Source organism: Salvelinus sp. IW2-2015, unplaced genomic scaffold, assembly GCF_002910315.2.
Source record: "Salvelinus sp. IW2-2015 unplaced genomic scaffold, ASM291031v2 Un_scaffold1055, whole genome shotgun sequence".
Lineage (NCBI taxonomy): Eukaryota > Metazoa > Chordata > Actinopteri > Salmoniformes > Salmonidae > Salvelinus > Salvelinus sp. IW2-2015.
The window spans coordinates 382,441-405,330 of record NW_019942708.1 but is presented as its reverse complement, the minus strand read 5'-3'; the positions used below and the strand labels follow the sequence as shown (position 1 = coordinate 405,330).

The 22,890-nt window shown below is 44.0% G+C and overlaps 1 protein-coding gene across 1 annotated transcript in view; it reads left to right on the top strand.

The window, feature by feature from the left end:
* dclk2a (doublecortin-like kinase 2a) overlaps positions 1-22,890 on the top strand; it is a 71,846-nt gene that overhangs the window by 19,508 nt on the left and 29,448 nt on the right. Inside the window, 2 exon segments of the mRNA XM_070438593.1 lie at positions 2,954-3,317; positions 12,772-12,778. Of these exon segments, the coding sequence (XP_070294694.1) occupies positions 2,954-3,317; positions 12,772-12,778 (371 nt within the window).

Sequence of the window (22,890 nt, the reverse complement as noted above, 5' to 3'; positions counted from 1 at the left end):
GGATGGATGGGATTACCCTGTGACATCCACCACACTGTCTCTGCTGTAGTGTACTTATTGAAATGACAGTGAGGCATTGGATTTGATCCAAACCAAGCCACGATAGACGTCTTATGCTACACCAATTGTGTGCCATTTGAGGAGGACTTTCAATCAAATGTAATTTAGAAAACCCTTTTTACATCAGCCGATGTCACAAACCCAGCCTAACACCCCAAACAGCAAGCAATGCAGATGTAGAAGCACGGTGGCTAGGAAAAACTCCCTAGAAAGGCAGAAACCTAAAGAGGAACTAGGTTCTGAGGGGTGGCCAGTCCTCTTCTGGCTGTGCCGGATGGAGATTATAACAGTACATGGCCAAGATTTTCAAACGTTCATAGATGACCAGCAGGGTCAAATAATAATATTCACAGTGGTTGTGGAGGGTGCAACAGGTCAGCACCTCAGGAGTAAATGTCAGTTGACTTTTCACAGCCAATCATTCAGAGTGAGAGAGAGAGAGAGAACTTAAATTCACACAGGACACTGGATAAGACCGGAGAAATACTCCAGATATAACAGACCGACCCTAGCCCACCCGACACAAACTATTGCAGCATAAATACTGGAGGCTGAGACAGGAGGGGTCGGGAGGCACTGTGGCCCCGTCCGACGATAACCCCCCCCGACAGGGCCAACCAGGCAGGATATAACCCAACCCACTTTGCCAAAGCACAGCCCCCACACCACTAGAGGGATATCTTCACTAGAGGGATATCTTCAACGCACTGGTGAATTATGAATCACCTGACCCCGCGCTGGTCCTTTGATAAGATCCATGGTATGTAATAAGCTGATTGATTCAACATCAGACTTCACTCATGGGAAAACATTGCTTGTTTAGATGACACCATAGCGTTAGGGACTACGTCAGACAAACACATTCTCACATTCTCATGACCTCTCACTTACCCCKCTGAGTGATGGCGTCTGTGTCTATTTGTTTAGTGATGGATCAGCGCACACACTGATGGATCTGCCCCCTCTCCTCCATAGTGACCAGCTGATGTTTGGTTAGGGAGCTGTTTAAGAGGCTGTGGTCCACATGAGGCCCKGCTGTAGGGCCACTGAAGGGTATCACCCACCCAGGGTCCGCTAACCTCTCTGGTGATGCTGCACCTGAGACCCCCCTCTCGTCCCCAGGGGTGTTAGGGACTGTCACCCCTGAGCCCCCTTCAGAAGGCCACCTGTTTCTCCAGGCTTTCTGATCTGAATTGATGATGGCTCCGGGTCTCATTTGGTGTCACCGTTTTCATCTGTTCGGGTCCCCCAGCTGTGGCCTAGCGTCGTTAATTAGCCTTTGGTTAATTGGTAGATAAATCCAGGTGTCGTGGGCCTCGCCGTCTCGGAAGTCTCCTTCCTTCTGTCCTCTTCCTCCTCCTTTCTATCCCTTTTCTTTTTCTTAAAGCAAATGAGAGGAACCATGAGAAGAGCAGTAGATAATACTGAAATGTCCAACATGAAAAGGTAGAGTTGTAGTTGAGAAGATAACAGATTGATATAAACCTCAGGTCGATGGTCCTGGTTTAGGTTGATCTCAGCGTGGTGGTCTTATGACCAAAGGATCTTCATCTTTTTCAGTCGTGGGTCTTGAAAATAATGCTMGGTATTGAGCTATTCTGGAGGGTTAGACATCGTCTTCACACCACTCTCGCAAATGACTCCTTTCCCTGACGGATGACACCTTTATTTATGCAAGCTGTTCTTCTGTCTCCACTGTCGTTAGGTGACTCATTCACTGTTGTCTTCCTGTTCCTGGATGACTGACTGCTGAGAATAGGATGTTTTGGTTATCAAATAATAAGAGCAAGGTTGACTGCATTAGGAAAACTCAAATTTACCTTAGCTTCTGTAAGCTTTCTATACGGTTCTAGATGGATAGATTCTGTTCATTCATTGTTCGTTCCCCTTCAGGTCCTTCAGATTCCCCTCTCCCTTTTGTACACACAATAACAATGTTTTCTCGCCTTTCTTAGTTCATTAGGCTGGATTTAGCATCACCTCTCTTTGAACATCTCTATCTCTTACATATAATAATGTTTTCTCGCCTTTCTTAGTTCAGTCATGTTGTCATCGATCGGTGCCTTGAGCTTAAACTGGTAAAAGGCCAGATACGCAAGTATAGCGCTATGTCGTGACAGAGCYYGGACATCAAAGGCAGCAATATGGGTTCACTTAGTTGCATGCGTAGCATATTACATGCTGCTACAGTATGCCATTCTGTGGTTTCATTAGTGTTGTGACAAACAGTAAAATCKATGATGAAAGATTAGAGGTTAGCCATGCCCAGAATGTGAAAATAAAAATCCTGCATGTGTTGTCCTCCCACAAACACAATCACCCACCCTCACATCCTCCTCTTTCCCTTATTGTTGTTCCATTTATCAGCCTTTTGAGTCGTCAAATTCATCTGGCCTTGGCTTGAGGGGAAACACTCACACAAACACATTTGCTAACTGTTACAATGGAATGCGGGCAAGGAAAAGGAAAATACTTAGCTTTGGAGGGTGTCCAATGTGGCAGGCCGAGAGAGCTCACAGAGAAGGCTGAGTTACACTGACTGGCTGGACTCCGTCTCAATGTGGCTTTTGTTTCCACTGGGGAACCTTAACTCCTTGTCATCCACAGTCAAGCCGACTAGAGTTACTTTCCACGTCATGTGGCTAATTAYCACTCCTTTAGTCATTTYYAATMAATGGTTATCCATTGACAGTTGWAAAGTAGCATTCAGAGCRMGYAAATGCGATGGAGTTSATTACTGTAGCTTCAATAACTAAATTGCCCTACATTTGATAAGCAYTMGATGGATTTGATATCAGTTTTTATAAACWGTTGATTCAARGATTTTTATMAAATATATATWTTTTTAAAGAAGCTTAAATTCTAACTAGTTCTCCCCTCTTCCTCCCTTTAGGTGAGAGCTARGTGTGTGCCTCCAACGAGCCCTACCGCCGAGTGGACTACACCAAGAACGTTAACCCTAACTGGTCAGTGGGCATCAAGGCCGGCCAGTCCCGCTCCCTGTCCTCCCTCAGCACCCTGGTAAAGGGCGAGCTGCAGCGTAGCGAGGCCAGCCTGGGCACCAGAGACTTCATCAAGCCCAAGCTGGTGACGGTCATCCGCAGCGGGGTCAAGCCCAGGAAGGCTGTGAGGATCCTGCTGAATAAGAAGACGGCCCACTCCTTCGAACAGGTGCTGACCGACATCACGGACGCCATCAAGCTGGACTCCGGGGCGGTCAAACGGCTCTACACACTGGAGGGAAAACAGGTAAGATGGTAGTKATTCTGTAAATGCAACAACATGGTTACTTCCTGTAGCACAAGGTCTCAACTCCAATCCTGAGGTATATGATATGGTTATTTAGACTTTTTTTTTCTTCTCCTAAATGGCTTACAGACAGTTGTGTTCAACATATGTTTCCCATGCAGGCATCAAACCCTCAACCTTGCTGTTGCAAGTAATGAATAACGATACTTTAGGGACTCTATATTAGAGTATGTTGGGTTAAACTCAACGCTCCACTGGAGATGGGAATCAGTACCAGATGGGGTATCCATATTGAGTTCTCTGGCCAAAGGTCTTATCTATAGCATAGATGCTTCATGATTTATGAGTTTCAGCTGTATCATCACTCGACCATTATAATATCGCTAATCAACACAAACCCCATGGTGCACTACAAGTATTTCCACGAGAGTCGACCTAATCAACAAACTTAATGCATTGTTTGGAATACAGTGTTTGATTTTGGCCAGACATAATGGGACCCATCTCGTTCAAAACGTTGACTCCGGTTTGCCAATAAACACCTGGATGACCATCAAGACTCTTGGAGAATGTTCTATGGACAGATGAGTCAAAAGTATAACTTTTTGGATGACATGTGTCCCATTATGCCTGGTGAAAACCAAACACTGCATTGCACAGTAAGAACCTCATACCAACGGTCAAGCATTGTGGTGGTAGTGTAATGGCTTGGGGATGCTTTGCTGCCTCAGGACCTGAACGACTTGCCTTAATAGAAGGAACCATGAATTCTGCTCTGTYTCAGAGAATTCTACAGGAGAATGTCAGGCCATCCGTCTGTGAGCTGAAGCACAGCTGGGTCATGCAGCAAGACAATGATCCAAAACACACAATTAAGTCTACATGAAAATGGCAAAAAAGCAACAAATATGACGTTTTCGAATGGCCAGACCTAATCCCAATTGAGATGTTGTGGCAGGACTTGAAACGAGCAGCCCAGGATTACGCGGTGTGTTAGTTATCAAGAACTTTTGCTTTGCATTTCCCCCCAGCTTAGTTTAGATTGGTGTTAAAGCAGTCCTGCATGGAAGAGTGGGCCAAAATTCCTCCACGCGACATGAGACTGATCAACAACTATAGGAAGCATTTGGTTGGAGTCATTGCAGCTAAAGGCTAACTTTGGAGTCATTCCTCCAAACAGCTAACTTTTTCACACAGGGGCATTGGGTGTTGTATAACTTTGTTTATGAAATAAGTATGCAATTGTTGTATTATTTGTTCACTCAGGTTCCCTTTATCTAATTTTAGGTTTTGGTTGAAGATCTGATAAAATTCAGTATCAACAATATGCAACAGTAGAGGAAATGAGAAAGGAGGCAAATACTTTTTCACAGCACTGTATGGTCCTATTTAGTATTTCCATCTAGACATCTACACTGTGTCCCAAATGGCACCCTGTTCCATATTTAGCACCCTACTTTTGATCAGAACCTTATGGACCCTGGTCAAGAGTAGTGCACAACATAGGGAATAGGGTGCCATTTGGGACGAAAACCTAATGTGCTAGTGATGAAGAACACATGATGCATTTAATTTCCCATCATGGGCTTTAGTTTTAGATTGATATAAATGATGCTAGCCTCATCTGAGGAAGAAGATTTCATCATAATGGATTAAGGGGGAGTGGATTTAGAACATTTCCTAGAAGTCAGGTTCCATAGTTGTTAAAGATAAGTGGATTTTCTGATAAATCTGGATTGAAATACAGTCTGTTGGATTTTTTTTTTACCGAGCTTTTAACGGTGGACCTCTTATTTCACAAGCAATGGTTATGACACTGTGCTGAGAGGTGTTAGGCAAGTGGTTCTTTGATAACGGCAGGATCATGATGCCTGTCAATGGAGTCAGTTTTTGTAAAGGACCGTTCGCTTAAAAGTATAGAAGACATTGAGACATCTAATGCTGCAGGGAAGGTTTCAGTGCTAGACGAGGCTAAAGAAAAGAGAAGCAGTGTCCCCCAAAATCCCATTCCTTCTATCTGAACTCTGAATATTGTCCTGGCAGAGAACACAGTTGACCCTTCTTTCCTGACAGATTACCGTAGCCGGCGGGAATCTTCACGGACGGGCCAGAGAAGTGACTCGTGAAAATAATGATCCTTATCCTCTGTCAGGCCGGCCAGCCCAACATACTGAAGCCTCTACTCAGAGGAGGCTCTGTATCAGGAGGAGAGYCATGGTCTGGATGATCTCTCTCTCTCTCTCTTTCTCTGGCAGAGAAGACAGTTAATGTGTACATTAGACACTTGCACTATTTGCACCTGTTTGCTTTTGTTTTGTGGCAATGAACCAGTCTTGCAGCACAAACTGAAATACATAGCAGTATTGGACCAGAAATGGCTGACCAAGCTTGATTTTCAGCCCAGAGAGAGCATGTACACGATCAGTGATTCACCCCTTCAGTCCAACTCTGGCCGCTTATTACTCGGCCGTCCACAGAGAGTAAGGGATGGAACGACAGAGAGACAGAATGAGAGAGTGATGGAGAAACAAGCGTTGACTGAAAAGATCAGCCATCGCCTCTGAATCGATGGTCTCGCTTACTCCCTCTGGTACTCAACATCGCTGCTCTTTCAAAAATTGCCAAGCATAGGCTACAGCATGATGGATCCTTGGGAATGCCCCATTAGATATCCACCCCGTTACTAATTCAGTCCCGTGTCTGTGACAGAAAGACTACTGACTGTCTGTCTGTCTTTATCCCTTCATGGATCGCATATGTGGCCCATGCAGGCATCAAACCCTCAACAGATTTGACTGTGCTGTGGGCTGAGACTTCATCATAAATGATGATGCAACACAGCTGCAATTTGACTGGGACGTTTTCTCCATTCATCCGTCAACATTCAGTGTTGTCGGCACTAGACAGAGAGAGGAGGAATCCTGTTTTGTGTAGAGATGAAGCAGAGAGACTGGGTGTGAGAGAAAGAGGGAGTGCCTTTCCTACTCTGTCCTTGGGGACCGCTTCAGGCAGGCGACTCGCCAGGGCTGTTTGAAATGCAATGTGGCGGGCGGTTTGACTGCGACGCGCACTGATGATGTCACAAGGGATTTGCCTGAGGAAGCCGGTGGTAAATCCAAACGAGCGCTGCAGGGCTGTCTGGAATGCAGGCTGACTCTCTGGGATTTCACAGGGAAACCTCCTCTTTCCAATCCCCCTGTTTTTTTTGTATATTCTAACGCTATGCAAAAAAATTGTCCATGAGCTGCCAGGCATATGCAAATGACACGATTATGCTAATGCTTGAATGAAACGGGTTGGCTCCAACAATACAGTTCTCGCTCACAGAGAATGTTAAGTGTTTTTTTGTCTGTAGCTTTCAGTTAGATTACAGTCAGTTCTATAGCATTTTCTTATTATGCTGCATGCAATTTGTTTTGGCAGCGCTCCATTTGAAACTATGGGTTACTGCATATACTTAGACGGGTTAGCTGACAACGTCACAAACAATGCACACGCTTCAATGGGGCAGAAGTCCGTGTGTTGTGATTCTGGATGTCCAGATAGTTAGCAACAGTAACAAGAAGCTGCCATGTGGGGAATCATAAGCTAATTGTATCTTGTTCTTGATACCATGTCTTGTTTTGACTGATGTCATGTGTATACTAATATGGCTAAAATTCACTAGCTAGCAACTGTAACAATGTATTTGAGAGACCACACGTGCTCATTGTGCAAATGTATGTATGTTTTCAGTAATCATTGAAGACGAAATATAGTTTACATGTTATCAACAATCTAAGCCAACCCCGTCTGTTTTGCCCCATAGTTGCGCATGCGTCGGTTTTGTTGCTAAACAACCAACCCGTCTATAACCATGACGACTATAGAAGAGTTGGCTACTGCACATACAGTATGGGACCCAGGCTAGCTCAAAGGACAGTACAAAACCCTAAGAGCAGCCCAGGCCTGTGGAGCTCTGAGGGATGGCTCATGTGCTTAAACACCATTTAAAAATACCTGACAGCCAATGGCACTACAGCCATCTCACCAACGTGTATAGCATAATGAATGGAGTCTACAGTAACTCCTACCATCGTTGAGAGATAGGAAGCAGACTCCTCATTTAGAGTTTTAGCAGATCAATATTTCAGACGTAAGATGCTGTAATTTCTTGTTGTTCATTATAAATTGATAAGGCCCATATTGTTCCACTCTCTGAGCTGTTTTGATGAGTTTGAGTCGGTAACGCACTGAGCATGGGTTGCATCTACTGTATGTTCAACTCCTGAGACGGATTGCTCTTCTTCCTGTCACATGCTTTCGTAATGATCCACTCCATTGGTTGATTTATATCACCATATAAACAGCCCTTTCAGTCCTGATAGAGGGCTGTTTGGGGATCCTCTGTTGCATGTAATGGCTTATACCAGGACACCAGATCCTAAACGACTCCATCGAATGGGAACTCCAATACAACAGTTTTCTGTCACTGAGGAGGATCGATGGGGACTGTTTAAAAGCTAATTATCCCTGGAGGTTAATGGGGAGGTATTCATGGCCCTATAGCTGAGTAACTGTGTCCTTTTGATTCAATGAGGCAGATCCTAGGAAAGGCCATCTATGTGTGTATCACAGGAGGTTGGTTGCACCTTAGTTGGGGAGGACGGGCTCATGGCCATGTCTGGCGCGGAATAGGTGGAATGGTATCAAATGCATCAAACACATGGTTTCCAGGTGTTTGATTCCATTCGCTCCATTCCAGCCATTATTATTAGCCGTCTTCCCCTCAGCAGCCTCCGCTTGTGTGTATCTAATTTGAGCTGGGCGCAAAACAGGATGTACACGCATGATGCTGTGTCATTCAAAACATGCATTCAAAATGGAGGTCAATGAAGGGGCATTATGGCTGTAAATATCTTGTTTAAAGGACATCCATCCCAGCATGATCCCATACTTGTCCGTATAACCTTGTGTTTACAAATACTTACCATAAGTGTACTTACCATAAGTGAGTCATATAAATACTCAGACATCGACATTTGACTGATTGCACATTATGTTATATGAAGTATCATACTTGTAATGCTCGGCTGAGAATTTCCCCCCAACAGTTGTTATCTCTGAGCAGGTGGAGATCAAGAGTTTAGCTAAATCAGTCCCTGCCACCTGCTCATGAAACCACCAGGCACCAGCCCCTCTCTGGCATGGGATGAGGGTATGGGATAAGGGAACAGACAGGAAACCGGCCCCATTGGAACAGATAGGAAACCGGCCAATGGCCTTTTCTCTCTCAGACCATACTGTGGCCTGCTGTCTACTGTAACTGTAGTCTTGTCAAATCCTCTACATATAATACAATATCTCTGTACTGGTATGTACTGTATTCAGCTTCTGTGGTAGTGTTCTGTGGTAGTGTTCTGTGGTAGTGTTCTGTGGTAGTGTTCTGTGGTAGTGTTCTGTGGTAGTGTTCTGTGGTAATGTTCTCTGGTAATGTTCTGTGGTAGTGTTGTCTGGTAGTGTTGTCTGGTAGTGTTCTCTGGTAATGTTCTGTGGTAGTGTTCTGTGGTAGTGTTCTCTGGTAATGTTCTGTGGTAGTGTTGTCTGGTAGTGTCCTGTGGTAGTGTTCTGTGGTAGTGTTCTGTGGTAGTGTTCTGTGGTAGTGTTGTCTGGTAGTGTTGTCTGGTAGTGTTCTGTGGGGTCTTACTTGGATGTATGTAGTACACATGAGTGGATGTTTTTATCTACTGTGTTTAAGGACCATAATAGTAACTCTGTTTGGCTTCTAAAGGCTATCAAAATTAGAATAGTGTCAATTTACAGATTTAACTGCTAAATTAGTAATTATTTCGCCACTATGGCCTATCTACTGCCTTACCTCCCTTATCTTACCTCATTTGCACACACTGTATATAGACTTTCTTCTATTGTGTTATTGACTGTATGTTTGTTTATTCCATGTGTAACTCTGTGTTGTTGTTTTTGTCGCACTGCTTTGCTTTATCTTGGCCAGGTCGCAGTTGTAAATGAGAACTTGTTCTCAACTAGCCTACCTGGTTAAATAAAGGTGAAATAAAACAATAACTGCAGAAGCCTGAATCCTTACCCTTAAAGAACAGAGTTGGACTATAATGGACGCCGTCCACTTCAATGACCGCCATTCAGTCAATGGAATTTAATTTGATTTCTGAATGAAAATTATTCAGATAACTACAAATATTACTCTGGTTTTTGGTCATATTTTTAAGTTCATGCCTTTGTAAATTCATCAAACTGTTGTGTCTGAGTAAATAAGCATTGCTTATACCTAGAACTTCTGATTATGTTAAATCTTTAGCAGTTAAATGGTTAACTACATAATCTATGGGCTTTTGCTTTTCCACTTCTCCTTGTCCAATCTGCCTGTCTGCCAAGTGAACTCTCTACATTAGACTTTTCTGGATAATCTGACAGGACTTGCCCTCTCTCTGACAGTGCCTCTCTCCTCCAGCTAAGCTGCTTTTCACGCTCTGAGATGCTCCCCATGCTCACGTCTCTGGACGGGCGTGTCTCCTGTGATTCCCTCTAAAGCTGGAGGGGGTTGTCTGTGTGTGTTTGTCTGTGTGGCAGTGATGAGGTATTGTTGTTTGTCCCCCCATGGCTGTAACATTATGTCACTCACTATTACGTCTGATGTGTCCTGTGAAGGGTGAGAGGCATGGCCTTGAGAAGAGCCATTTCAGTGTGTCCTTTTTATCTAAGCTCTGTATTATAGTAAAGTGGAAGCTTTTGTTATCAGAGAGAAGGGGTTCTCTTTTCTCAAGTGTTAGTTTCCCCTCAAATAATTCAATTCAGTATTTAATCCAAAACATTGGATTCTAAGTCTTTAACGCTATCACACTGTTTTGGCTGTGTAAGAACATCATAAATCCTTCAAATGAGAGCCTTGTACGGTTAGCGTAGCCGCTAGCATATTAGAACCCAAAGCCCCAGAGACACGTCTCAAAAAGCCCATCAAATGCCTCACCCTTGGGCTTAGCAGCCAGCGCGAACAAGCTACCAGCGCTAACACATGAAGGACGGCCCCACGGCCCGACTACAGCCTAGCCCAGCCTGCCATCTGCTCCTCCTCCAAACAATCAAATCGTTGGTCCCAGGCAATGTCTGTGTCTGTAGGGGTCTGCCAACCAACACCCCCCTAGCTCCCCTACCAGGGCCCTGACCATCACTGGATAATTAGACTTATACATTGAGGGAGTGCGTGTGTGTTTGTGCGTACCTATGTGTGTAGGGGGTTAAAGTGCAGCTTGTGTGTGTACTGCATTTGTAAACACAATGCACTCTCAGCCCAGCTCTCTCTCTCTCTCTACTTGATTGCTAAGCTGCTAGCCTGGATGAATGTTAATTGATATCCCCTGGGCTACATCAGGGCCAACAGAATCAGCTGCTGCTTTGAGAGAGAAACTTCTCTCTGTTTTACATCTCAAAGCCGTGTGGAGAAAGAAAGAACGGGAGCTCTTTGGCAGGAGGTGGGATTGAAGAAAGAAAGTGCCAGCTGTCCAGTAAACATTGTAGAGTGAAATATTTAGTTTATTCCCGCTTAACTTCAGTGACATTTGGCCTCTGGAAGGAGAGAGAGAGAGATGCTGTAGGAGCTACAGTATAGGGCAGTCCACTGCAGGAGCTGGTTTGATGATCCATGTCCCCCCTTGTGGGATTGTAAGAAAGCATGCATGTGTACACACACACACACACACACACACACACACACACACACACCTGTAGCCGTATTCATTTTACAACTTTTTCACAGCGTATGAACATCACATGGTTCTATTATCCCCCCCAGTCAGCAACCGTTGGTAATATTTCTGGCTATATTATGGCACCAGTGTATCATTATCACAGTGAATGGCTGCCAGTAGGACCATTATGATGGACCATTATGATGGACCTGACTACATCATCAGAATTCTGAGGGTCAGATGAGGATCTGGCCAAGGCCAAGAGATGAGAGCACAGGAAGGGAGGGAGAGGGGGAGGTAAAGACTCTCCCCTCCCCCAACTTAGTCAGCCTGCAGCATCACCACTCCAGACCCTCTTTTCCACCTATGTATCTACAGTGCCTTCGGTAAAGGGTTCTGAAAGTTACTACATGACTCCATGTGTTATTTCATAGTTTTGACCCAAACTTTTGACTGGTACTATATATATATATATATATATACAGTTGAAGTCGGATGTTTACATACACCTTAGCCAAATACATATAAACTCAGTTTTTCACAATTCCTGTCATTTAATCCTAGTCAAAATCCCCTGTCTTAGGTCAGTTAGGATCACCACTTTATTTTAAGAATGTGAAATGTCAGAATAATGGTAGAGAGAATGATTTATTTCTGCGTTTATTTCTTTCATCACATTCTTAGTGGGTCAGAAGTGCACATACACTCAATTAGTATTTGGTAGTATTGCTTTTAAATTGTTTAACTTGGGTCAAACTTTTTGGGTAGCCTTCCACAAGCTTCCCACAACATGTTGGGTGAATTTTGGCCCATTCCTCCTGACAGAGCTGGTGTAACTGAGTCAGGTTTGTGGGCCTCCTTGCTCGCACATGCTTTTTCAGTTCTGCCCACACATTTTCTATGGGATTGAGGTCGGGGCTTTGTGATGGCCACTCCATTACCTTGACTTTGTTGTCCTTAAGCCATTTTGTCACAACTTTGGAAGTATGCTTGGGTCATTGTCCATTTGGAAGACCCATTTGTGACCAAGCTTTAACTTCCTGACTGATGTCTTGAGATGTTGCTTCAATATATCCACATAATTTTCCGTCCTCATGATGCCATCTATTTTGTGAAGTGCACCAGTCCCTCCTGCAGCAAAGAACCCCCACAACATGATGCTGCCACCCCCGTGCTTCATGGTTGGGATGGTGTTCTTCGGCTTGCAAGCTTCCCCCTTTTTCCTCCAAAGATAATGATGGTCATTATGGCCAAACAGTTCTATTTTTGTTTAATCAGACCAGAGGACATTTCTCCAAAAAGTATGATCTTTGTCCCCATGTGCAGTTGCAAACCGTAGTCTGGCTTTTTTATGGTGTTTTGGAGCAGTGGCTTCTTCCTTGCTGAGCAGCCTTTCAGGTTATGTCGATATAGGACTCGTTTTACTGTGGATATAGATACTTTTGTACCTGTTTTCCTTCAGCATCTTCTCAAGGTCCTTTGCTGTTGTTCTGGGGTTGATTTGCACTTTTCGTACCAAAGTACGCTCATCTCTAGGAGACAGAACGCATCTCCTTCCTGAGCGGTATGGCGGCTGCGTGGTCCCATGGTGTTTATACTTGCGTACTATTGTTTGTACAGATGAACGTTGTACCTTCAGGCGTCTGGAAATTGCTCCCAAGGATGAACCAGACTTGTGGAGGTCTACAATTTATTTTTGAAGTCTTGGCTGATTTKTTTTGATTTTCCCATGATGTCAAGCAAAGAGGCACTGAGTTAGTTTGAAGGTAGGCCTTGAAATACATCCACAGGTACACCTCCAATTGACTCAAATTATGTCAATTAGCCTATCAGAAGCTTCTGAAGCCATGACATCATTTTCTGTAATTTTCCAAGCTGTTTAAAGGCACAGTCAACTTAGTGTATGTAAACTTCTGACCCACTGGAATTGTGATAATGTCAATTATAAGTGAAATAATCTGTATGTAAACAATTGTTGGAAAAATTACTTGTGTCATGTACAAAGTAGATGTCCTAACCGACTTGCCAACACTGTAGTTTGTTAACAAGAAATTTGTGGAGTGGTTGAAAAACGAGTTTTAATGACTCCAACCTAAGTGTATGTAAACTTCCGACTTCAACTGTGTGTGTGTGTACACCAGAAATGTTGTTTTACAGGGTCAACCATAGTAGTATGGCGCAAATTAGGGTTAAGTGCCTTACTCAAGGGCACATCGACATACCTCCTCCTGTGGCTTATCTTGTTACTTCTTCTCCTGTCTCCTGCCCCTCTTAAGGTTCCCCACTGAGCAAAGCAACCGACAGCCAATTCAGGTCTACCAAGATTTGAGAATTCCATTCACCCCCCCACTCAGAATTAACCTTTTAACCTTAAACAAATCTATAAATGTAAATCCATTTGGTACATGTAAGGCGTGGGAATAGGATGAATATCATCAATCTGGGGATGCTGTAGACAGTGATTACATATTAGATAAATACATGGAGGATCGGGAGGTAATATCCACAGAGGGTGACCTATAGGCCCCAATCTCCCCATGTGCTGGTTTGCTCATTTAGACCAAGCATTTTCATTCCCCTTATCCTTACAGGAAGAGGAACTGAAGGAAATACAACCTACACACTGTGTTTGTGTGCGAGAGAGCGTGTGCACGTGTGTGTGTGTGAGACAGACGCATCCAGCTAGCCTACCTGGAGCTCTTATAAAGAGGTAGAAATTTTTATTTTCTCAGGGGAAATCTTCTAAGTGGTAATAGAGAGCGTTTCAAAATGACGCAGGATACGATAGCGCACCAATAAAGTCTACTGTAGCTGTTAACCGTTTTTCCCCTCGGAGAAGCGGAGGTGTCATTGTTAGAGTGGGAATGGAACTGTCATGTAGTCTGTAAAAGATGGCTGGTTTCCATCGCTCGTATGTTTCGCATTCCTTTCATTCAATTACAGTCATATCCACTATTCCACTTTGACTAAAGACAGCCAAAGGTTGCACTCCTTGATGTTGATCTACTGTCATGCCAAACACATCAGTATTTTGTCCATTGTAAATGGTCTACTGTCAGTTGCCATAGGTGTGTGTGTTCCATTGAGGCCTCTGATTTTTGAATGCGTTGGTAACCAATGTCCTTAGGCCATGGTTTCCAGTCTTTWTCCTTTGAGAAGGCTTTCCTGCTCACCCCTCAGATGTCAATGGTAGCCTATAGTAACCTGCCTGTCTCTCCTCATCTGTGGTTACCATGGGCAAATGAATGGTGTCCAGAATATGTTCTATTAGCCATTATCACAATGCTTGAGATTTTGGGCATCTTTCATTAGTATTAGGGCGTCCGCATGCTTCCCAGCCGAAACAGTTTGGAAAAGGTGGTGCGTAATATTATGCAGACATTTTGGGATGTTTTTGTTCATTTTGGACTTCAGCAAGTTTTTTTAGGCTGTTCGGACACACATGCTTTTTTCTCGAAGCAAGCTGAAGTCAGTAGCCGAAGTCTACGCCCCTTCATCGGTGATTGGTCAAACGTAGGGATTTTTCAATAAAGTCTTTGTTGTCATTCAACATGCATATTTCTTTATTGAGAAGTACTTCACTACATTAGTTAAATGTAAAATTGCGTGACTAAAATCTCGTCTACAAAAACAACCAAATTAATGACAGGTTTCCTGAGTTATCTTGGATTAATTCAGACTTTTGAGGAAGTGTATACTGGCTATGGCGTATCAAAATGGACAAAGTACTATTGCCGTTTTTTTCTCGTTTTTCCAGGAAGTATGCGAGCAGACTCGTTCGCCTAGCCGAGTTGTGCTAGGCGCCAGCCAAACTGAAATATGCTGACGCCTTGACATGGACTGTCAGATGTATATGTAGCCCTTTGCAATCCACATTGTAAACTCATTCTCCAAACATCCTCTGTCTATATGTCAGTGAAAATGGTCAAAATAAAAACAATCAATGCCACGCACTTTCACGATCCAACTATTTCAGTGTGTGATGTCATCAGGATGACATTTCGTTCATTATCCTGAGCAGAACGGTACACAGGCCTGCCCTGTTAGGACTGCTGAGATGATTAGGCTGAAATGGCCTGCCCGCTCAACCCTGTAACCAGACCTAGTGAATAGGCCAGGAGACATTATGAAGGGGACTAAACACAGGAGCCATTATGAAGGGGACTAGACACAGGAGCCATTATGAAGGGGACTAGACACAGGAGCCATTATGAAGGGGACTAGACACAGGAGCCATTATGAAGGGGAATAGACACAGGAGCCATTATGAAGGGGACTAGACACAGGAGCCATTATGAAGGGGACTAGACACAGGAGACATTATGAAGGGGACTAGACACAGGAGACATTATGAAGGGGACTAGACACAGGAGACATTATGAAGGGGACTAGACACAGGAGACATTATGAAGGGACTAGACACAGGAGACATTATGAAGGGGACTAGACACAGGAGACATTATGAAGGGGACTAGACACAGGAGACATTATGAAGGGGACTAGACACAGGAGACATTATGAAGGGGACTAGACACAGGAGACATTATGAAGGGACTAGACACAGGAGACATTATGAAGGGACTAGCACAGGAGACATTATGAAGGGACTAGACACAGGAGACATTATGAAGGGGACTAGGAGCCAGACCATTATGAAGGGGACTAGACACAGGAGACATTATAAGGGGACTAGACACAGGAGACATTATGAAGGGACTAGACACAGGAACATTATGAAGGGACTAGCACAGGAGCCATTATGAAGGGGACTAGACACAGGAGACATTCTGAAGGGGACTAGACACAGGAGACATTATGAAGGGGACTAGACACAGGAGCCATTATGAAGGGACTAGACACAGGAGCATTATGAAGGGGACTAGACACAGGAACATTATGAAGGGACTAGGAGCCAACATTATGAGGGGACTAGACACAGGAGACATTATGAAGGGGACTAGACACAGGAGACATTATGAAGGGGACTAGACACAGGAGAACATTATGAAGGGAGCTAGACAACACAGGAGACATTATGAAGGGGACTAGACACAGGAGACATTATGAAGGGGACTAGGAGCCAAACCATTATGAAGGGGACTAGACACAGGAGACATTATGAAGGGGACTAGGAGCCAAACCATTATGAAGGGGACTAGGAGCCAAACCATTATGAAGGGGACTAGGAGCCAAACCATTATGAAGGGGCAGGAATGAAGGAAGTCCTGACTGACTGATAGTTAATTAGATCAKRYTTGTYCATATTTCWTTTTAGAGATGGATGGWRKTCTCTSMGYYKARKWRYTYMYYMAMSTMSYTKKSMYAWSCTAGTCCTACGGTTTTATGTTTACATGTATGTAGTCTGAGGATGTAGGCCTTGCTGCATAGTAAACCGTTGTGTTGCTGAAGCTGCTGCCAGCAGTAGACCATATCCAAACAGAATACAGACAAGTCCACATAGACATCATACAGAATATACAATATCAGAACAGTAAACATCAAGTACAGGTTGATTACAATGGGAATATACCATTTTACAGAGGGACTATATACAATTTTTACAGAAGGGCTATATACCATTTTTACAGAGGGGCTATATACCATTTTTACAGAGGGGCTATATACCATTTTTACAGAGGGGCTATATACCATTTTTACAGAGGGGATATATCTATATAAGCCGAGGGCAGGATGCTGACGTGGCTAATGTACAGAGTCTATACAGTGCCTTGCAGAGGTGTACGTCCATAGTGCAAATGCAGTATAGTGCCGATTTGTATTAGAGGTCATTGATGACAAGGTGTAGTAACCGGCTCAATGCAAAGTCACTTAATCCATATGAGCCCGATGGCCGGTAGATGAGGGCCACTGTTGGCATGGCTACAGAGTCCATTTTTATCTCATTAGGATGGGTGTCCTTCATTCTTCCTCTATAGCTGATGAAATGAATGGGGTCTGGTTATAGAACTTCCCACTGGGCAAAACTTCTTGAGTCAATGTTGTTTCCACGACATTTCAACCCAAAAYTGTAATGTGATGACGCTGAATCAAGATAGAAAACTGATTAGATTTGAAAAAAGTAATCAACGTAAGGGAATTTCGTCTTTCTTTCACCCAACTTTTAACTTAAATCCACCCCACACCCTCCAATGACATGGGGACATTTCTTTTGTGGATTTCACGTTGAATTCACTTTAGTTGACAACTCAACCAAATGTTAATCTGTATGGACTCTGTAGCCATGTTAATATACTTGTCAATGACATCCATTTCTAGTTTGTTATTATTCTAAATTGTTATTCCTCAATGTACCAGTCTAGATGGAAAGAGGCAAAAGTGTGTGTGTGTGTGTTTGCATATGCGTGTTCAGATCGAATGSGGAAAGCTGTTTTTGAGTGCCCTTCGGCAGGAATGGATTAGTAAGAATGAAAAGGCTGAATCACTTTCAGCCAGTTGGTGCAAACCATCACAAAGCCCCCACGTGGCGCTGATCCCAGATCAGACAATGCGTCCCCACACGGAGCTGCATGCCATGGGGAGGAGGGCTGTGGTCTTCTGCATGGAGCTGCACCCTGCGTGATAAAGCATGGCATCACCTCACATGATACGCTCTTAACCATGATGACCTTATGACCTCAATACTGAGGGATGTTGTAGTGCAACAAAGATCTGTTTTAGAATATATTACATCTATATATTATGTTAAATCGCTCCACCATTTCCTTGTTGCTAAAATTCTATTCGTTTGCCTTATTTCAGTTTGTGACAAAACAAGCAAGTATAGTGTAGAGAATCATTTTACCATCTAAACTGCTGTGAAATATATTTTCCATAACCACAAATAATGTATTTCCAGCTGTTTGAAGCTGGTGTACAAAACCGAAAGTAAAAGTCACAAAAACTAAATTTAGGAATGGAAGCATAGAAATAGCGCACATAGAACAGATCTACTGTTTCTTAGACTTGCTTTCAATGAGAATGGCAGATCTATAACCCATATTTATATTTGAATTTAAAAAAAAGTATTATTATAAAAAATACAAAAAAATACCCTTTTTCTCCCCAATTTTGTGGTATCCAATTGGTAGTTAGTCTTATCTCATCGCTGCAACTCCCGTACGGACTCGGGAGAGGTGGACTTCGAGAGCCGTGTGTCCTCCGAAACACAACCAAGCCGCACTGCTTCTTGACACAATGCTCACTTAACCCGGAAGCCAGCTGCACCAATGTGTCGAGGGAAACACCGTACACCTGGCGACCGTGTCAGCGTACACTGTGCCCGGCCCGCCACGCCACAGGAGCCGCTAGTGCGCGATGGGACAAGGACATCCCTGCCAGCCAAACCCTCCCCTAACCTGGACGACGCTGGGCCAATTGTGCGCCGTCCCATGGGTCTCCCGGTCACGGCTGGCTGCAACAGAGCCTGGACTCGAACCCAGAATCTCTAGTGGCACAGCTAGCACCCCAATTCAGTGCCTTAGGCCATTGCGCCACTCGGGAGGCTTCATATTGCAGCGTTAACTGGAAGATGCTGTATTGTTCATTACGTTATTGTAAGATAATGGCCTCAGACTTGGAGTGGATCTTTCATACTGGAATTCATTGTCAGTTTCTACAGTTTCTAGTCGTCTGATTAATTGGTATTGATGAGTATGACGTCTTGTCGTTTCTGACGTTTCTTCTTGCCGTTGGTGGAGATGGTATTTGACGTTAGATAGGGATTAGTTGAGGGGAACCCCCCTTCACCCCTTCCCTTGTAGCTAGAGTGTACAGACACACACAGACCCCTGTTAGGCAGGAGTTGTTTTGAAGTGTGGATTAGAGAGCAGAGCACCATTTAGGTCAACAGCCATCTAGGAATGTGTATGTGACAATATTTATTTTTTCTTCTGTACTCGTTAGTAGTGATGCACCGATATGACATTTTTGGCCGATACCCGATATTTTCCTTGACGAAAAACCCGATACCGATATTTAAACTTTTTGGGGCCTTTTTAAGCATTCTAGTACAGTTAAATAGTTAACACACACGGTCTAAGGCACTGCATCTCAGTCCAAGAGGCGTCACTACAGTCCCTGGTTCAAATCCAGGCTGTATCACATCCGTCCGTGATTGGTCCCGTGTGGCTCAGTTGGTAGAGCATGGCGCTTGCAACGCCAGGGTTGTGGGTTCATTCCCCACGGGGGGACCAGGATGAATATGTATGAACTTTCCAATTTGTAAGTCGCTCTGGATAAGAGCGTCTGCTAAATGACTTAAATGTAAATGTAAATTGGGAGTCCCATAGGGCGGCGCACAATTGGCCCAGCGTTGTGCGGGTTTAGGCTGGGGTAGGCCGTCATTGTAAATAAGAATTTGTTCTTAACTGACTTGCCTAGTTAAATAAAGGTTACACACACACACTGACCAAAAGTAATTTTCTTGGCATTTACGTATGTCCCCATTACCAGTAAAACATAATCAAAACCTATTTCTTACGCAATACGACTTTCCTCAGTACGATATCCTCGACGACCCACTGTGCTTTTAGACTCGGCATGCTCATGGGGCTGAAATCACTGGTCCAACTGTCAGTCGTGAAGCTAATAGCAGTGACACAATGTTATTTTTATTTTTTACAGCAGTTATGCTATTACTGTGTAACTCCAGTAGGGCAACATCAGAAAAATAGCGCACTTGGTAGTGTTTACCGGTGCTCGACCAGTCGGCGAAAGCCAACATCACCCACGACAGAGAACGGTTGATTGTCAAGAGCAATGAATTCCATTATCTTTTCATTCGTGGATTTAGCCTTTGAGTTGTCTCGCTGAAATTTTCTTACTCTTTCAAATGAATGCTGTGTTGCACGTGTAGCGCTAAATTTGACGTGGCGTCATGTACCTACGTTATATAGGTATGCACGTCAGCTTTGACATCGGTTTTGCACATCGGCATTAAACTAGACATCAAGCTGATGCCGATGTTGGCATTTTTAGCTAATATCGGCCAATTCCGATTAGTTCACCGATATATTGTGCATCCCTACTCATTAGTATACAGCACCATCTGACAACAGTGGGTTAAATATTCCCACCTTCGGTATTGTAGAAGAGAAATGCACCATACATACAGTATAGCATGCCACCATGATGCCCAACTTCAATTGGGTGGCGAGTTTATGATAATTCTGGAGAGTGACTGTACTGTAATCCCATCACACTTTTCATTTCCTGAGTAAATGTGTGGCTCTGTGAAGGATAGTATCGATATGAATCAGAGGGTGGAGACCACAAACGGCCAACTTAATTTGCTTCATGTGGAGACGGCGTGCCTGGTGTCAGTGCACACTACGGGGGAGAAGAAACAACCCTCCACGCCTGGCAGATGGCACCCAGACCCTGTCAGCCCTAACCCAGGAGAGAGAGATACAAAGACCACCAACATTCCTGTTAAAGCAACAGAACCAAATCAAAAACATGAGCTGGCGCACACCCAGAGAACATTATTTTATGTAGKGGTGCTGACTAAAGGTGAAGAAACTGTAAGCTATGAAAATAGAGTTGCACACTGTATATATAAATCACCAGCGTTTCAGCATCACCGTTCCTCCTTCGGGGTGATGTCATGAATGCTTAAACCAGGTTATGTAGACAAACGGTGCAATTAGTGCAACCAATGACAATAGTGAGGGGTGTGTCATAATTATTAACTTCATTTGAATGAATTGAGTGAAACTGTTAAACAATAGTTTATAGCATATTGAATATATTAGGCTATTGTTATCATATGGAAACATAAATATTGTACATAATATTAGCATCAACATACATAATTGTTTAATTCAATGTCACATATATATTAAACTGTTTCCTAGAATTTTTCATAGGAAGGGCCTGAGATCAGTCAATATTCAGACCTCTAGGGGTCAATGTTTCTAGATAGGATATCCAGTAAGCAACATAACAAAACCGCCGTTTTCGCTCTGACACTGACATCACCATCAACCAGACAGTGTACAACAGACAAACCAAAAAGCAAGCAGGCGGAGGACAGAGTGAGCCGGAGAGCGAGAGAGCACGTGGCTGATGGCCGGCCCAAAACGTGCAGCACTTCTCTGGTGGTTGGGAGCCCATTGTTTGACTGTGATGTCATTGTCAACACCATGTTTTGTTTGGCCCCCAGCCCCCCCAGCCCGGGGCTGGGGGCCATTCTTCTTATCAGCATCCCTGTGAAGCTGACTGCGGCTCTGYGATAGTTTACGCTCTGAAATAACTCAACAGTTGATCTGGGCCCGTATTCAAAAGAGTTTCAGAGTAGTGCTGATCTAGGATCCGGTCCCTCCTGTCCATTTTAATCTTATTTAAAACTGATCCTATAGCAGCAATCCTYCTCTTGTGAATACAGGCCCAGAGCCCAGCCCACACACTGTTTAGGCTTAATCACATAATCATATTCACCCACTGTTCTCAGTACATTACCCTAATAATACCCTAATGGTTAATATCACAAAGGATTATGTCTTGTACGTTGATATGAATGTGCATAATATCCAAAACAGATGTAATHGTGTGACGCTGATGTTAGTGGCCCACGCATAAGCCTGTTTTACATTTGAGTATGGCAGAGTTGTTTTGTCTGACACGTGCATCCCTGGCCTGTCAGCTGGACTGGAGAGGGCTGTGATGTTTAGGTGAACAGACAGACAGTGTTGTCCAGTGTGCTTCTACAGTATTTGATAGCGCAAGCAGTATCGCCAGACTTCACCCACACGGGACACAGATTGCTTCGTGGAGGCTAGATCAGAGGCTTATTCGACAACGTTCAACATTACACAACGTACACATGAGAAATGTATTGTAGAGTACCTAGAAAATCGAGACTCATGTTATCTCTATTAATCCTATTTCCATCTACGTTTTGTAATGTACCACAGTAGAATAGACCCCTGGGCTCCATCATTAGCCCGTGCTAGTGGGAGGAGAGCGGGAGTGGAGGAAGAGGATGAGTGAAAGGAAGGGGGAATGGAGGAGGGGCAGCAGGGASGCTCAGGGATTCTGGAGGAGGTGAGGAACAGAGGAACGGAGCACGACTCAGGCGTGGGTAAAATCTGAGATTCGTGAATCACACTTGAGACTGGTGTGCTGACTCATAGACTGAAAGTACATGGGATTAAGAATGTTTTACTGTGTTACTGAGAATGCTAGCTATAGTAGTACCGCATCTGTTTGCGTAGTTCATATTGTAAATGTATAACTTCATGCTTTAGTTTTATTTACTGTATTTTGAAATGATTCTCTCATATCGGTGAAGCCAGAATCCCCCCCTCACCGCTGCATTTCAGGAAGTATCAATTATTAACGCAGCAATTTTCCCCACTACAACATCCAGCCAGCTACCCTCTCCCTCCCTCTCTCTGCAGGGGATGGGGGTGACTGTGTGCAGATCAATCAGTACGGCGTGTGCAGGAAGATGTTTTCACTTTGCATGCTGRAGCACTAGCCTGAGCCCCGCAGCCTCTCATCTCCCTGTATTAGGGTATAGGATCAGAGGGGGTGTACTGGTACTGTATAGGGTATAGGATCAGAGGGGTGTACTGTATTACGGTATAGGATCAGAGGGGGTGTACTGTATTAGGGTATAGGATCAGAGGGGGTGTACTGTATTAGGGTATAGGATCAGAGGGGGTGTACTGTATTAGGGTATAGGATCAGAGGGTGTACTGTATTAGGTATAGGATCAGAGGGGGTATACTGTATTAGGGTATAGGATCAGAGGGGTGTACTGTATTAGGGTATAGGATCAGAGGGGTGTACTGTATTAGGTATAGGATCAGAGGGGGTGTACTGTATTAGGGTATAGGATCAGAGGCGGGTGTACTGGTATTAGGGTATAGGATCA